This window comes from Oncorhynchus clarkii, unplaced genomic scaffold (genome assembly GCF_045791955.1).
Source record: "Oncorhynchus clarkii lewisi isolate Uvic-CL-2024 unplaced genomic scaffold, UVic_Ocla_1.0 unplaced_contig_13062_pilon_pilon, whole genome shotgun sequence".
NCBI lineage: Eukaryota > Metazoa > Chordata > Actinopteri > Salmoniformes > Salmonidae > Oncorhynchus > Oncorhynchus clarkii.
In genome coordinates, this window is record NW_027261140.1 from 193,141 (window position 1) to 211,925 (window position 18,785).

The window sequence follows — 18,785 nt, forward strand, 5'->3', positions numbered from 1 at the left end:
TTCATCTGTACAAACAATAGTACGCAAGTATAAACACCATGGGACCAAGCAGCCGTCATACCGCTCAGGAAGGAGACGAGTTCTGTCTCCTAGATATGAACGTACTTTGGTGCGAAAAGTGCAAACAATCCCAGAACAACAGCAAAGGACCTTGTGAAGATGCAGGAGGAAACAGGTACAAAAGTATCTATATCCACAGTAAAACGAGTCCTATATCGACATAACCTGAAAGGTTGCTCAGCAAGGAAGAAGACACTGCTCCAAAACTGCCATAAAAAAGCCAGACTACGGTTTGCCACTGCACATGGGAACAAAGATCATACTTATTGGAGAAATGTCCTCTGGTCTGATGAAACAAAATAGAACTGTTTGGCCATAATGACCATCGTTATGTTTGGAGGAAAAAGGGGGAGGCTTGCAAGCCGAAGAACACCATCCCAAACTTGAAGCACGGGGGTGGCAGCATCATGTTGTGGGGGTGCTTTGCTGCAGGAGGGACTGGTGCACTTCACAAAATGGATGGATATATTGAAGCATCATCTCAAGCTTGGTCGCAAATAGGTCTTCCAAATGGACAATGACCCCAAGCATACTTCCAAAGTTGTGGCAAAATGGCTTAAGGACAACAAAGTCAAGGTATTGGAGTGGCCATCACAAAGCCTTGACCTTAATCCTAATGAAAATTTGTGGGCAGAACTGAAAAAGCGTGTGCGAGCAAGGAGGCCTACAAACCTGACTCAGTTACACCAGCTCTGTCAGGAGGAATGGGCCAAAATTCACCCAACTTATTGTGGGAAGCTTGTGGAAGGCTACTTGAAACGTTTGACCCAAGTTAAACAATTTAAAGGCAATGTTACCAAATACTAATTGAGTGTATGTAAACTTCTGACCCACTGGGTATGTGATGAAAGAAATAAAAGCTGAAATCAATCACTCTACTATTATTCTGACATTTCACATTCTTGGGTGTATATGGTAACAACATACTAGAGTGTATATGGTAACAACATACTAGAGTGTATATGGTAACAACATACTAGAGTGTATATGGTAACAGCATACTAGAGTGTATATGGTAACAACATACTAGAGTGTATATGGTAACAACATACTAGAGTGTATATGGTAACAACATACCAGAGTGTATATGGTAACAGTAACAACATACTAGAGTGTATATGGTAACACCATACTAGAGTGTATATGGTAACAACATACTAGAGTGTATATGGTAACAACATACTAGAGTGTATATGGTAACAACATACTAGAGTGTATATGGTAACAGCATACTAGAGTGTATATGGTAACAACATACTAGAGTGTAAATGGTAACAACATACTAGAGTGTATATGGTAACAACATACTAGAGTGTATATGGTAACAACATACTAGAGTGTATAAGGTAACAGCATTCTAGAGTGTATATGGTAACAACATACTAGAGTGTATATGGTAACAACATACTAGAGTGTATATGGTAACAACATACTAGAGTATATATGGTAACAACATACTAGAGTGTATATGGTAACAACATACTAGAGTGTATATGGTAACAACATACTAGAGTGTATAAGGTAACAGCATACTAGAGTGTATATGGTAACAACATACTAGAGTGTATATGGTAACAACATACTAGAGTGTATATGGTAACAACATACTAGAGTGTATATGGTAACAACATACTAGAGTGTATATGGCAACAACATACTAGAGTGTATATGGTAACAACATACTAGAGTGTATATGGTAACAACATACTAGAGTGTATATGGTAACAACATACTAGAGTGTAAATGGTAACAACATACTAGAGTGTATATGGTAACAACATACTAGAGTGTATATGGTAACACCATACTAGAGTGTATATGGTAACAGTAACAACATACTAGAGTGTATATGGTAACAACATACTAGAGTGTATATGGTAACAGTAACAACATACTAGAGTGTATATGGTAACAACATACTAGAGTGTATATGGTAACACCATACTAGAGTGTATATGGTAACAGTAACAACATACTAGTGTATATGGTAACAACATACTAGAGTGTATATGGTAACAACATACTAGAGTGTATATGGTAACAGTAACAACATACTAGAGTGTATATGGTAACAACATACTAGAGTGTATATGGTAACAGTAACAACATACTAGAGTGTATATGGTAACAACATACTAGAGTGTATATGGTAACAGTAACACCATACTAGAGTGTATATGGTAACAACATACTAGAGTGTATATGGTAACAACATACTAGAGTGTATATGGTAACACCATACTAGAGTGTATATGGTAACACCATACTAGAGTGTATATGGTAACACCATACTAGAGTGTATATGGTAACAACATACTAGAGTGTATATGGTAACAACATACTAGAGTGTATATGGTAACAACATACTAGAGTGTATATGGTAACAGTAACAACATACTAGAGTGTATATGGTAACAACATACTAGAGTGTATATGGTAACAGTAACAACATACTAGAGTGTATATGGTAACAACATACTAGAGTGTATATGGTAACAACATACTAGAGTGTATATGGTAACAACATACTAGAGTGTATATGGTAACAACATACTAGAGTGTATATGGTAACAGCATACTAGAGTGTATATGGTAACAGTAACACCATACTAGAGTGTATATGGTAACAACATACTAGAGTGTATATGGTAACAACATACTAGAGTGTATATGGTAACAACATACTAGAGTGTATATGGTAACAACATACTAGAGTGTATATGGTAACAACATACTAGAGTGTATATGGTAACAGCATACTAGAGTGTATATGGTAAAAGTGCTTGTGGGAGGCATGTGATGTGATGTCAATTGATAGTGTCTATAGTGACGTCGGGCCCAGTGTCCCGCCAGCACGAGGCCAGCAGAGGACAACCTTGAGACCTCTACCAACACACTCATAAATCTGGCACTGTCACATTGGTGCTCAGGCCCGGAGTTCACACACACGCACACGCACACACACGCACGCACGCACACACACACACACACACACACACAGACACACACACACACACACACACACACACACACACACACACACACACACACACACACACACACACACACACACACACACACACACACACACACACACACACACACACACACACGCACGCACGCACACACACACACACACTAACACTTCCCAAAGGCCAAAGAGAAACACTGATGTCAAATGTAATCTAATCCTTGTTAGAAAGTTAGCTAGGGTTCTGGCCAAAACATTACGGTGTGGAACTGTGCCTTTATGACTTTAGTCTAAAATTGACAATGATTGAGCTGTATAGTCAAAGCCAAGTCACATGTCACGTCATTCAAGAGTCAGAACACATGGAAAGAAAGCTAACATTACAGAAATAGAGCAAGAGGCACCAAGAGAGAAAGAGGGAGGGGTAGAGGAGGATAAGAGACAGACAGGAGAGGGTAGAGGAGGAGAAGATACAGACAGGAGAGGAGAGAGGAGGAGAAGAGACAGACAGGAGAGGATAGAGGAGGAGAAGAGACAGACAGGAGAGGAGAGAGGAGGAGAAGAGACAGACATGAGAGGATAGAGGAGGATAAGAGACAGACAGGAGAGGAGAGAGGAGGAGAAGAGACAGACAGGAGAGGAGAGAGGAGGAGAAGAGACAGACAGGAGAGGATAGAGGAGGAGAAGAGACATACAGGAGAGGATAGAGGAGGAGAAGAGACAGACAGGAGAGGATAGAGGAGGAGAAGGGAGACAGGAGAGGATAGAGGAGGAGAAGAGACAGACAGGGGAGGATAGAGGAGAAGAGGCAGACAGGAGAGGGTAGAGGAGGAGAAGAGACAGACAGGAGAGGATAGAGGAGGAGAAGAGACAGACAGGAGAGGGTAGAGGAGGAGAAGAGACAGACAGGAGAGGATAGAGGAGGAGAAGAGACAGACAGGAGAGGATAGAGGAGGAGAAGAGACAGACAGGAGAGGGTAGAGGAGGAGAAGAGACAGACAGGAGAGGATAGAGGATGAGAAGAGACAGACAGGAGAGGGTAGAGGAGGAGAAGAGACAGACAGGAGAGGGAGGGTAGAGAAGGAGAAGAGACAGACAGGAGAGGGTAGAGGAGGAGAAGAGACAGACAGGAGAGGATAGAGGAGGAGAAGAGACAGACAGGAGAGGGTAGAGGAGGAGAAGAGACAGACAGGAGAGGATAGAGGAGGAGAAGGGAGACAGGAGAGGATAGAGGAGGAGAAGAGACAGACAGGAGAGGGTAGAGGAGGAGAAGAGACAGACAGGAGAGGGTAGAGGAGGAGAAGAGACAGACAGGAGAGGATAGAGGAGGAGAAGAGACAGACAGGAGAGGATAGAGGAGGAGAAGAGAGACAGGAGAGGATAGAGGAGGAGAAGAGACAGACAGGGGAGGATAGAGGAGAAGAAGAGAGACAGGAGAGGATAGAGGAGGAGAAGAGACAGACAGGAGAGGATAGAGTAGGAGAAGAGACAGACATGAGAGGATAGAAGAGGAGAAGAGACAGACAGGAGAGGAGAGAGGAGGAGAAGAGACAGACATGAGAGGATAGAGGAGGAGAAGAGACAGACAGGAGAGGAGAGAGGAGGAGAAGAGACAGACAGGAGAGGATAGAGGAGGAGAAGAGACAGACAGGAGAGGGTAGAGCAGGAGAAGAGACAGACAGGAGAGGATAGAGGAGGAGAAGAGACAGACAGGAGAGGGTAGAGGAGGAGAAGAGACAGACAGGAGAGGATAGAGGAGGAGAAGAGACAGACATGAGAGGATAGAGGAGGAGAAGAGACAGACAGGAGAGGATAGAGGAGAAGAGAGACAGGAGAGGGTAGAGGAGGAGAAGAGACAGACAGGAGAGGATAGAGGAGGAGAAGAGACAGACAGGAGAGGGTAGAGGAGGAGAAGAGACAGACAGGAGAGGGAGGGTAGAGAAGGAGAAGAGACAGACAGGAGAGGGTAGAGGAGAAGAGACAGACAGGAGAGGATAGAGGAGGAGAAGAGACAGACAGGAGAGGGTAGAGGAGGAGAAGAGACAGACAGGAGAGGATAGAGGAGGAGAAGGGAGACAGGAGAGGATAGAGGAGGAGAAGAGACAGACAGGAGAGGGTAGAGGAGGAGAAGAGACAGACAGGAGAGGGTAGAGGAGGAGAAGAGACAGACAGGAGAGGATAGAGGAGGAGAAGAGACAGACAGGAGAGGATAGAGGAGGAGAAGAGACAGACAGGAGAGGGTAGAGGAGGAGAAGAGACAGACAGGAGAGGATAGAGGATGAGAAGAGACAGACAGGAGAGGGTAGAGGAGGAGAAGAGACAGACAGGAGAGGGAGGGTAGAGAAGGAGAAGAGACAGACAGGAGAGGGTAGAGGAGGAGAAGAGACAGACAGGAGAGGATAGAGGAGGAGAAGAGACAGACAGGAAAGGGTAGAGGAGGAGAAGAGACAGACAGGAGAGGATAGAGGAGGAGAAGGGAGACAGGAGAGGATAGAGGAGGAGAAGAGACAGACAGGAGAGGGTAGAGGAGGAGAAGAGACAGACAGGAGAGGGTAGAGGAGGAGAAGAGACAGACAGGAGAGGATAGAGGAGGAGAAGAGACAGACAGGAGAGGATAGAGGAGGAGAAGAGAGACAGGAGAGGATAGAGGAGGAGAAGAGACAGACAGGGGAGGATAGAGGAGAAGAAGAGAGACAGGAGAGGATAGAGGAGGAGAAGAGACAGACAGGAGAGGATAGAGTAGGAGAAGAGACAGACATGAGAGGATAGAAGAGGAGAAGAGACAGACAGGAGAGGAGAGAGGAGGAGAAGAGACAGACATGAGAGGATAGAGGAGGAGAAGAGACAGACAGGAGAGGAGAGAGGAGGAGAAGAGACAGACAGGAGAGGATAGAGGAGGAGAAGAGACAGACAGGAGAGGGTAGAGGAGGAGAAGAGACAGACAGGAGAGGATAGAGGAGGAGAAGAGACAGACAGGAGAGGGTAGAGGAGGAGAAGAGACAGACAGGAGAGGATAGAGGAGGAGAAGAGACAGACAGGGGAGGATAGAGGAGAAGAAGAGAGACAGGAGAGGATAGAGGAGGAGAAGAGACAGACATGAGAGGATAGAGGAGGAGAAGAGACAGACAGGAGAGGATAGAGGAGAAGAGAGACAGGAGAGGGTAGAGGAGGAGAAGAGACAGACAGGAGAGGATAGAGGAGGAGAAGAGACAGACAGGAGAGGGTAGAGGAGGAGAAGAGACAGACAGGAGAGGGAGGGTAGAGAAGGAGAAGAGACAGACAGGAGAGGGTAGAGGAGGAGAAGAGACAGACAGGAGAGGATAGAGGAGGAGAAGAGACAGACAGGAGAGGGTAGAGGAGGAGAAGAGACAGACAGGAGAGGATAGAGGAGGAGAAGGGAGACAGGAGAGGATAGAGGAGGAGAAGAGACAGACAGGAGAGGGTAGAGGAGGAGAAGAGACAGACAGGAGAGGGTAGAGGAGGAGAAGAGACAGACAGGAGAGGATAGAGGAGGAGAAGAGACAGACAGGAGAGGATAGAGGAGGAGAAGAGAGACAGGAGAGGATAGAGGAGGAGAAGAGACAGACAGGGGAGGATAGCGGAGAAGAAGAGAGACAGGAGAGGATAGAGGAGGAGAAGAGACAGACAGGAAAGGATAGAGGAGGAGAAGAGACAGACAGGAGAGGGTAGAGGAGGAGAAGAGACAGACAGGAGAGGATAGAGGAGGAGAAGGGAGACAGGAGAGGATAGAGGAGGAGAAGAGACAGACAGGAGAGGGTAGAGGAGGAGAAGAGACAGACAGGAGAGGGTAGAGGAGGAGAAGAGACAGACAGGAGAGGATAGAGGAGGAGAAGAGACAGACAGGAGAGGATAGAGGAGGAGAAGAGAGACAGGAGAGGATAGAGGAGGAGAAGAGACAGACAGGGGAGGATTTAGGAGAAGAAGAGAGACAGGAGAGGATAGAGGAGGAGAAGAGACAGACAGGAGAGGATAGAGTAGGAGAAGAGACAGACATGAGAGGATAGAAGAGGAGAAGAGACAGACAGGAGAGGAGAGAGGAGGAGAAGAGACAGACATGAGAGGATAGAGGAGGAGAAGAGACAGACAGGAGAGGAGAGAGGAGGAGAAGAGACAGACAGGAGAGGATAGAGGAGGAGAAGAGACAGACAGGAGAGGGTAGAGGAGGAGAAGAGACAGACAGGAGAGGATAGAGGAGGAGAAGAGACAGACAGGAGAGGGTAGAGGAGGAGAAGAGACAGACAGGAGAGGATAGAGGAGGAGAAGAGACAGACAGGGGAGGATAGAGGAGAAGAAGAGAGACAGGAGAGGATAGAGGAGGAGAAGAGACAGACATGAGAGGATAGAGGAGGAGAAGAGACAGACAGGAGAGGATAGAGGAGAAGAGAGACAGGAGAGGGTAGAGGAGGAGAAGAGACAGACAGGAGAGGATAGAGGAGGAGAAGAGACAGACAGGAGAGGGTAGAGGAGGAGAAGAGACAGACAGGAGAGGGAGGGTAGAGAAGGAGAAGAGACAGACAGGAGAGGGTAGAGGAGGAGAAGAGACAGACAGGAGAGGATAGAGGAGGAGAAGAGACAGACAGGAGAGGGAGGGGTAGAGGAGGAGAAGAGACAGACAGGAGAGGATAGAGGATAAGAGACAGACAGGAGAGGATAGAGAAGGAGAAGAGACAGACAGGAGAGGGTAGAGGAGGAGAAGAGACAGACAGGAGAGGGTAGAGGAGGAGAAGAGACAGACAGGAGAGGATAGAGGATAAGAGACAGACAGGAGAGGATAGAGAAGGAGAAGAGACAGACAGGAGAGGGTAGAGGAGGAGAAGAGACAGACAGGAGAGGGTAGAGGAGGAGAAGAGACAGACAGGAGAGGGTAGAGAAGGAGAAGAGACAGACAGGAGAGGGTAGAGGAGGAGAAGAGACAGACAGGAGAGGGTAGAGGAGGAGAAGAGACAGACAGGAGAGGGAGGGTAGAGGAGGAGAAGAGACAGACAGGGAGGGTTCAGCGAGAGCAGGAGGGTAGAGAACTGGCTCTCCCAGAGCCAAGGAAGAAGGACAACAACAATACAAGGAAACCATAGTCAGGGAACGGGATTAAAGGTCAAAAGGCTGGACGAACTTTGAGCTTGACCAATCACAGTGAGGAATAAGGAGAGCTTGACCAATAAGAGTCAAGGAGAGGGAAGAGCCAACAATTAATTTTGAAAACGATCACATCTGTTCTAAAACGGTCACTACTGACAACAGCTGTGCTTTCTCAAAACTCATGTTTTGCACCTGGAAACAGAAAAGTATCTGCTTTGAAATGGTGCTCCGTATGTTTGTGTTGTGTAGAATCCCACTTGATAAATGATAAGAAGAGTTCCCACTATATGGCCAAGATGGAAAATCAGAATGGGCTATATCGTAAACATCAAAATAATAAAATACACTTTTCTGGTCTTAATTTAAAGGTTCAAATGTAGGCATAAGGTTCGCAGTGTGGTTAGTGTTAGGGTTTAAACATCAGATTCTAAGAAGAGAAATTGTAAAACTTCGGGCTTGCACATTGGCCAGATAGTGACAACCAATAAGAAGGGAGTTGTACTCACCACACCCTGCAGTGTCGGGGGGATCAGTCCACAGTACACAGGGATGTAGGCACTGCAGACACAGGCCTAGATCAGAACACAACATGTTATTATGAGTCTAGGACACAGACACAGGCCTAGATCAGAACAGACACAGGCCTAGATCAGAACAGACACAGGCCTAGATCAGAACACAACATGTTATTATGAGTCTAGGACACACACACGCAGGCACACACACACACACACACACACACACACACACACACACACACACACACACACACGTACGCACATTATTATTGTTAGACAACATCACAACACAAATTAAAACGTGTGTGTGTGTGTGTGTGTGTGTGTGTGTGTGTGTGTGCGTGCCTGCGTGTGTGTGTGTGTGTGTGTGTGTGTGTGTGTGCGTGCCTGCGTGTGTGTGTGTGTGTGTGTGTGTGTGTGTGTGTGTGTGTGTGTGTGTGTGTGTGTGTGTGTGTGTGTGTGTGTGTGTTTGTGGCACAATTTCCTGGTCTTGTGTGTCAATGTCTCGATCGGTGACATCGTAATGGAACGTCTCAGTATTTAATGCCTACTGGTTTCAGTTCAGAAGATACTTTGGCTCTAGGTGAGGACTTGAGACACTCACGTGCATTAGGTCAATGAGTCAGTCGGAGTGTTGGTATCGATATCTGGGTTATATGGCTATGAGATGTTTAATGATCTGTGTCTGTCTCAATAACAGTTAGAAATGTTAGTGACCTACATTTCTAAGTATTTAATGCAAATCAGCTTCAATTCACAGCAAGTCAATGTTTCAAAACTCTCACCTGCACTTAGCATTATGAATATGAGATGTTTCGTGCCGGTCTCAAAACGAGCTCTCTATTGGCCGCTTTCCCAAACAGAAGTTAAAGCTAGTCTGGACTAAAACAAATCCCTTCCAATAGTAATGTCTCAGACAGACTGACAAAGAAGTTACCATAGAACTGTCCTGACTAGTGGCGGTCACGAAATTTCATCAGCCGGTGATTGTGAAGCAAATAACTGGTCAGTGTCACGGTAGTTGACCGTTAATTAACATAAACACATTTAGCATCTCCTGGACTCCACAGACAGACATAGACTAAAAGCCACTTTAAAAAGTATAATAAATCCATGTAATATAGCCTACACCTTCACAATAAACCCATTATTTATTTTAGACCGGTCTAAAGAAGCATGATAATAGAAAATGTCGCCTAACAGAACAGAGTAGCATACTCTGAGTTGTCTGTTAGGACCTGATCTGGCTGATCTGGCCATATGGCTGTGGGCTACACCAGTTCATTTAGCAGACAAGATTTGCGTAGAATTCAATGGCATTATTTTATATTATTATTTTTATATTATGAAGAATACAATTGAACAAAGCTGAATAAAATCTTAATATTTTCTCCAAACGATTTGAGGGATTGTGCAGCTGCGGCTATTCTGTGTTGAAGCGGTTACGAGAGAAATAGGTACTGCTATATGCTTCATTTAGAGTTATTTATGTAACTTCAGTTGTTCTACAAACATGGGCCTATATGTTTTGATGTTTAATACATTGTAAGGCTGCACGATGAGACTCTAATGATAATTAGAAAAAAAAGTCGCTTGAAAGGCGTGAGCTCTGCTTAGTTTTTTTTGCGCAGGCTGTGCACACTCCAATAGTCACTCATTCACAATTTGACAAACCCTTGATAATGCGTGGAATATCACGATGGCATCCCCTTTGTGGCCGCAATGCCCCCTAAAAAAACATGCCTTTTGTGGCCTGGAGAGCTGTGTTGTGGCCTTCTCCATTTGAGTGTTTTGCAATCCGAAGCGTCAGTAACGCGGCTCTCCGTCATGTGATTGGGTCTTTCTGACAGGCTACAACCGCGCGCGTCCTTATCCGATTCCGTAGCACATATCGAAGATGTATTTTTCGTCAGCCAACAAGATGAGTAAGACCTAACGAACAGCCAAAGCACTAGTCTATGTCAATCTACTATCACCCATAGGACAAAAGTCGACCTATTCAATTCTGTGCGATAAATAAATATTCCAAACATATTCTGGGACAGTTGTGGGATGCGATTGACCCCACATTATCTTCCCCTAAACGTGAAACAATATTTAAAAAAGTTTAAATTAAAAATTAAAATAAATAAAATGTTTGCCAAATTAGGCTCTACACTCCGTTGTAAAGCAGATTATTGTTCTTAAATGTAATACGTTATTTGGCTACTTTAGTTGTGATACTAACCTTATTAAAACATATAGGTCTGTGGGTTAGGCTTGATGAGGTGTGATACTAACCTTATTAAAACGTATAGATCTGTGGGTTAGGCTTGATGAGGTGTGATACTAACCTTATTAAAACGTATAGGCCTATGGGTTAGGCTTCATGGTGTGTGATACTAACCTTATTAAAACGTATAGGCCTATGGGTTAGGCTACATGAGGTGTGATACTAACCTTATTAAAACGTATAGGCCTATGGGTTAGGCTACATGAGGTGTGATACTAACCTTATTAAAACGTATAGGTCTGTGGGTTAGGCTTCATGAGGTGTGCGACTATGATTTGAACCAAGTAGCAACAAAAAAAGGCATTGTTTCTTTTGCTGGGCATCCTTCACAAGTGATAATATATAATTCACAAGTGATGGGCTAATATTATCTCCCATCAGACTATTCTTGATTTAATCTTGTCTTTATGAGATGAGAGACTAGTCAAGGACCATATCACCTCCACCCTACCTGACACCCTAGACCAGGGGTGTCAAAGTCAAATGGACGGAGGGCCAAATAAAAAAATCAGCTACAAGACGAGGGCCGGACTGTTCGAATGTTCATTGAAAAATTTTTAAATGACGCATATAGTCTAGTGAACCTAATTGAACCTACTGAAAACCTAACAAATATATTACAATATGATCAGATAAATAAAGCAATATTTTCTTATGGCTCTGTCAGTAATCTTTAATTTTCAACAGACACAAAAGACAAATTTCCTTTATATAAATATCCCCATAACATGAACATTAAATGAAAGAAACCGGTATTCAAGGCACCATCAGTAGACTATATTTTCTATTTTAGCAAAAGTGGGCTAAATTTACTTCAAAGAAAAAACAATAATAGCAATTTTCTATCATCCACTCAACTGAAATATTTTTAAAATATAATTGGATTGAAATACAAAAAAATAAAGTGCAAAAATCTATTAATCAAAAACAACACTTTGTTTAAGGAGAAGTAACATGCAGTGAAAACAAATATTAAATTTTAACTTTTAAACTTGAACTGAGTAAAAACTCTAAATATGTGATTGCACAGTAATGTTCACTTGTTTGAGGTTGAGGGTGATACTTGGTGGTGTCCCATCTTTTCCACAAGTTCATCAATGTTCGGGGTAAGGCTCTGAGCTGAAGAAATCCTCAGAATTGAGTGGAGGTGTTCAGCAGTAAGTCGACTTCTGTGTGATGTTTTGTTCAGGTTCATCAAAGAAAACAGTTGTTCACACAGGTATGTGCTGCCAAACATAGACAACGTTTGAGCAGCCTGGATGCGCAGCTGGGGCATTGTGCCGGGGAGGAAACGGGCGAACTCCGCAGCACCCACTGCCGCATATTTTGCCCTCAGTGCATCATTGCATTGGAGGTCAATCAACTCCATTTGGAGGTTTGGTGGTGAGCTTTCCACGTCAACAGCAAATGGGTTACCGAGCAGTTCCAACCTGCTTTTTTGTGCTTCAAAGTCAGCAAATCGGCGTCGAAAGTCAGCGGCAAGCATACCTATTTTATCAGCCAACTGTGTGCTCGGGAACGCACTGGTAGAGAGCTTCTCTTTCATGGTCTGGCAGCTGGGAAAGTGGCTCAAATTTTCTTTCCGCATCTGCGTCTCCCACAGAGTCAGTTTGGTTTTAAATGCCTTCACTGTACTGTACATATCAGAGATGACACGATCCCGACCCTGCAGCTGCAAGTTTATTGCATTCAGATGACTCGTAATGTCACACAGAAAAGCCATTTCACACAGAAACATTTCGTCTCGGAGTTGTGTTGTGTCTTTCCCTTTGCTGTCCAAGAACAGACAAATCTCCTCACGAAGCTCGAAACATCTTTGAAGCACCTTTCCCTGGCTTAGCCATCGCACCTCTGTGTGATAAGGCAAATCACCATGCTCCGTTTCTAACTCCGTCAGAAATGCCTTGAACTGGCGGTGATTCAAACCTTTGGCTCTGATAAAGTTAACTGTGCGCGTGATGATGCTCATTACATGCTCCATTTTCAAGGCTTTACCGCACAACGCTTCCTGGTGTATGATACAATGATAAGCTGTCAGCTCACCTGTCGCGTTTTCCTCTTGCATCTTTTCCCGTATCTTCGCCACCAGTCCGCTCCTGTGTCCACACATCGCAGGTGCTCCGTCGGTTGTCAAACCCACGAGTTTTTCCCAAGGCAGCTCCATCTCATTTACACATCTTGACACCTCTTCATACAAATCATGCCCCGTAGTTGTGCCATGCATAGGACGTAAAGCCAAAAACTCCTCTGTCACGCTTAGGTTGGAGTCCACTCCGCGGATGAAAATTGACAACTGGGCAATGTCAGAAATGTCGGTGCTCTCATCCACAGCCAAGGAATATGCAATAAAATCTTTTCCCTTTTTCACAAGCTGCTCTTTTAGATTGATGGACAACTGGTCTACTCTCTCGGCAATGGTGTTTCTGCTCAGACTCACATTTAAAAAGAGTTGCCTTTTTTCTGGGCAAACTTCGTCACAAACTTTAATCATGCAGTTTTTGATGAAATCCCCCTCCGTAAATGGCCGGGCTGATTTAGCGATCTCTTCTGCCAAAATAAAACTGGCCTTGACAGTTGCGTCCGCGTGTGTGTCCGCGTGTTTCGTTTCATAATGTCGTCTCAGATTATACTCTTTCAGTACCGCCACACTTTCTCCACACAGAAGACACACAGGTTTTCCAGCTACCTTCGTGAACATATACTCCGACTCCCACCTTGTTTGAAACCCCCGGTTCTCAGTATCCACCTTCCGTTTTGCCATTTTTGATGGGTATCTGAAAGTTAATTTTACTGTGATGCTGACGACTGCTGTGCCAATAAATATTGAAATGAAGCAGCCTACTGCTCGGTGCGTCACCTTTGCATTGTGGGAAATGTAGTATTGGTGCGTGTAAAAGATCTGCGGGCTGCCGGCTTGCTGCGGGCCGGTTCTAATAATAAATCAAGATCATCCCAGGGGCCGTAAAAAACCTTCTTGCGGGCCGGATGTGGCCCGCGGGCCTTGACTCTGACATATGTGCCCTAGACCCACTCCAATTTGCTTACCGCCCAAATAGGTCCACAGACGATGCAATCTCAACCACACTGCACACTGCCCTAACCCATCTGGACAAGAGGAATACCTATGTGAGAATGCTGTTCATCGACTACAGCTCGGCATTCAACACCATAGTACCCTCCAAGCTCGTCATCAAGCTCGAGACCCTGGGTCTCGACCCCGTCCTGTGCAACTGGGTACTGGACTTCCTGACGGGCTGCCCCCAGGTGGTGAGGGTAGGCAACAACATCTCCTCCCCGCTGATCCTCAACACTGGGGCCCCACAAGGGTGCGTTCTGAGCCCTCTCCTGTACTCCCTGTTCACCCACGACTGCGTGGCCACGCACGCCTCCAACTCAATCATCAAGTTTGCGGACGACACAACAGTGGTAGGCTTGATTACCAACAATGACGAGACGGCCTACAGGGAGGAGGTGAGGGCCCTCGGAGTGTGGTGTCAGGAAAATAACCTCACACTCAACGTCAACAAAACTAAGGAGATTATTGTGGACTTCAGGAAACAGCAGAGGGAACACCCCCCTATCCACATCGATGGAACAGTAGTGGAGAGGGTAGCAAGTTTTAAGTTCCTCGGCATACACATCACAGACAAACTGAATTGGTCCACTCACACAGACAGCATCGTGAAAAAGGCGCAGCAGCGCCTCTTCAACCTCAGGAGGCTGAAGAAATTCGGCTTGTCACCAAAAGCACTCACAAACTTCTACAGATGCACAATCGAGAGCATCCTGGCGAGCATCCTGGCGGGCCATACCGCCTGGTATGGCAACTGCACCGCCCTCAACCGTAAGGCTCTCCAGAGGGTAGTGAGGTCTGCACAACGCATCACCGGGGGCAAACTACCTGCCCTCCAGGACACCTACACCACCCGATGTCACAGGAAGGCCATAAAGATCATCAAGGACATCAACCACCCGAGCCACTGCCTGTTCACCCCGCTATCATCCAGAAGGCGAGGTCAGTACAGGTGCATCAAAGCTGGGACCGAGAGACTGAAAAACAGCTTCTATCTCAAGGCCATCAGACTGTTAAACAGCCACCACTAACACTGAGTGGCTGCTGCCAACACACTGACACTGACTCAACTCCAGCCACTTTAATAATGGGAATTGATGGGAAATGATGTAAATATATCACTAGCCACTTTAAACAATGCTACCTTATATAATGTTACTTAACCTACATTATTCATCTCATATGCATACGTATATACTGTACTCTATATCATCGACTGTATCCTTATGTAATACATGTATCACTAGCCACTTTAAACTATGCCACTTTGTTTACATACTCATCTCATTTGTACATACTGTACTCGATACCATCTACTGTATCCTGCCTATGCTGCTCTGTACCATCACTCATTCATATATCCTTATGTACATATTCTTTATCCCCTCACACTGTGTACAAGACAGTAGTTTTGGAATTGTTAGTTAGATTACTTGTTATTACTGCATTGTCGGAACTAGAAGCACAAGCATTTCGCTACACTCGCATTAACATCTGCTAACCATGTGTATGTGACAAATAAAATTTGATTTGATTTGATTTGATTTGACGTATACTAAATAATATACAGTTTAAGCAAAATATATTTAAACTCATTTTTTTCTCTCACAATTCCTGACATGTAATCCTAGTAAAAATTCCCTGTCTTAGGTCAGTTAGGATTCCCTTTATTTATTTTAATAATGTGAAATGTCAGAATAATAGTAGAGAGAATGATTTATTTCAGCTTTTATTTCTTTCATCTCATGCCCAGTGGGTCAGAAGTTTACATACACTCAAATAGTATTTGGTAGCATTCCTGACTGATGTCTTGAGATGTTGCTTCAATATATCCACATCATTTTCCATCCTCATGATGCCATCTATTTTGTGAAGTGCACCAGTCCCTCCTGCAGCAAAGCACCCCCACAACATGATGCTGCCACCCCCATGCTTCACCGTTGGGATGGTATTATTCGGCTTGGAAGCCTCCCCCTTTTTCCTCCAAACATAACGATGGTCATTATGGCCAAACAGTTCTATTTCTGTTTCATCAGACCAGAGGACATTTCTCCAAAAAGTACGATCTTGTGCGAACCGTAGTCTGGCTTTTTTATGGCGGTTTTGGAGCAGTGGCTTCTTCCTTGCTGAGCGGCCTTTCAGGTTATGTAGATATAGGACTCGTTTTAATGTGGATATAGATTTTTTTTTTGTACCTGTGGCCTCCAGAATCTTCACAAGGTCCTTTGCTGTTGTTCTGAGATTGTTATTGACTTATTTTCCACCATAATTTGCAAATAAATTCATTAAAAATCCTACAATGTGATTTTCTGGATTTTTTTTTCTAATTTTGTCTGTCATAGTTGAAGTGTACATATGATGAACATTACAGGCCTCTCTCATCTTTTTAAGTGGGAAAACTTGCACAATTGGTGGCTGACTAAATACTTTTTTGCCCCACTGTATTTGGAGAATGGAGGACGCTTTCCCATTGTTCATTTTCATGCCAGCCAGGTAGGCTATATTCCTGTTGTAAAGAGAAGCAATGTTGAGAAATAAATATAGAACATGTACTGTATCTGTTGGGATCCTCTTCTTTTTATTAGAGGCCATCACTCTGTTTTCTCGTGCAATTGCATAGCCTATAGAAATGTTGTGCAACATGAGCTCATGGGTTCTCATGAAATGTTCGATTAGATTTACGAATACATTTGCAGTGATGTCAGAGTGATTAGAGGGACAACAGAGTGCTGAGTACCAGGCAGTTAGCCAGTTTGGCAGGATACTAATGACCATCAGCAGCATCAAAGCTTGAAGAAGCCTAATTAAAGTGACTAAACAGGTGAACGTGGTATTTGACTGCCTTCATGATTCGTGACCGCCGGTGTGGCGGTAATACGGTCACCACAACAGCCCTAGTCATGACACAACGGGATGTGTCAGATAACAAGCAGCATTAGTTCAGGTGCTTTGGAAAAATCACGATTTTGCAACTGTTAGCTTCTTTAGATGTTTGGAAGGGGAGGGGACATTTAGACTTGCAAAGAGAGAGGGTGGAGCTTCCAATCTCTTCTGGACCCAGAACTTAATCAACCATCTGACAAATTACCCAAAATGTTTGTTCTCAGGTTAACCCGATGCTTCGTGGGTGACTGTTGTTGATGTGTGCAGAGGGTCCCTGGTTCGCGCCCGGGTATGGGCGAGGGGACGGTCTAAAATTATACTGTTACACAGGATCAGGCTTAATCTGTGTCTGGGAAACCAGTCCTATGTGTCTCAATGGTAATTTATTCCGATCAGAACATGTTTTGAGACCCTCACCTGCACCAGCTCCTCCTTGCTGTTGAAGTGGGACACCAAGACATTCTCTCCATCGGTCACCCTGGTCAGTGATATGCCCAGCCTCCCTGTGGCTCTGTGGTGGGAATCGGGTGGCAGGGTTTTATACAGCATGTTACGCATGATCTTGACCAGGTTGAAAGACGGGTGCATAGGACCCAGGAAACGCTTCCGGGCATCCTTAGCCACATCAATGATGTTGGCGCCTGCCTCACCTGATGAGGAATCAAGAAGATGACAGAATATTGTTATTATACAGTAGGTCACAGATCATTAGACCTGCGCGTGTATGGTAACTTTATTTCGTGACGTCATAATGGGCGTTTCTATTATTGGCAACTGGAAAAACATGAATGTGTATCATTTTCCCAAGGTTGCCATCAAGCAGAACAGGGTGGGTAACAGTAGACAATCAACAAGAAAAAAGACAGGGCAGACAGCAAAAACAAGCACGAAACTGACACACACACACACACACACACACACAGTCAAATTATTATGTAATAATTAGAGTAAAGTTCAGCACTGCCTACCTAAACACGCTCCGGTGACCAGCGCAGATGCGGTGAGCGCCCCTGCCGATGCCCCGTATATGTGGCGGGCGTTGTGGACTAGAAAAGGACACTGTTCCAGTAGACAACTCGCTACACCAATATGATAGATCCCCAAGAAACCACAACCTGCAAAGGAAATGTTCCACGTAGAATCTAGAGGAAACATAGCTAGCCACTATCTGAGAGACAGTCGACTGAAAAGACAGAAAGCTCTGCAAAAGTTCACAACTAGTTATCTAAAGTGCTGGTAATACCACACAGTCTTTGAAAAAATTTCAGCTATTGGTAGTTGTTGTCCCCTTGTCGTTCCCTGAGCGATCTGTCTGTTTTCATATAGTTCAACACTTGACTGACTGTCAACAAGTTGATTGTCTTTCTGTTCTTGAAGACATCTTCACCATTCCCTTCCTCACACCGTTTATTATTTTTGTAAGGCAATTGCCTGTTGTTCGATAGTAACGTATTTGTCCAAAAAACAATCACTTTATCCAGGTGAAAACTGTTCAACATCTGTCATTGAAAGCTGTGTCCCCTCTCTGGCACTTTCGTTCTTCTCTGTCGCATTTGTGTACACAGCGAGGAGGAAGGGCGTGATGTTTAATCGCAATGTCCAATCAGAATCTGTATCCCTGAAACACCCGTTCTATCAGTGGCTGAGTTCCATGTGACGGTCTCCTCACCCTCTATCTGCCGTCACTCAGAATATCTTGGATTTTCTGAGAGGGGCTTTTCGGTGTCCCCGTTTGTCACCTGTCCCTGTCGCATTTCGACTATATCTTCTCTTACTCTTGAATGAAATTGGTCAACAGATTACTTACATAATTTTATTTTAAATTGAGACAAGAATACATTCATACTCTCGTCATACTCAGGAATCTAATTGCTGTGTAGCTAATAAACTGTCTGTTATAGACTAGACCGT

At 44.5% G+C, this 18,785-nt stretch overlaps 1 protein-coding gene across 1 annotated transcript in view; it reads right to left on the reverse strand.

The window, feature by feature from the left end:
- Positions 1–18,439, reverse strand: part of LOC139405203 (patatin-like phospholipase domain-containing protein 2) — a 34,371-nt gene extending 15,932 nt beyond the window's left edge. Inside the window, exons 1-3 of the mRNA XM_071147632.1 lie at positions 17,843–18,439; positions 17,292–17,524; positions 8,635–8,700 (exon numbers count right to left, since the gene is read on the reverse strand). Of these exons, the coding sequence (XP_071003733.1) occupies positions 8,635–8,700; positions 17,292–17,524; positions 17,843–18,029 (486 nt within the window). The 5' untranslated portion in view covers positions 18,030–18,439. The remainder of the gene's footprint in view (positions 1–8,634; positions 8,701–17,291; positions 17,525–17,842) is intronic.
- Positions 18,440–18,785: the final 346 nt, after the last annotated feature.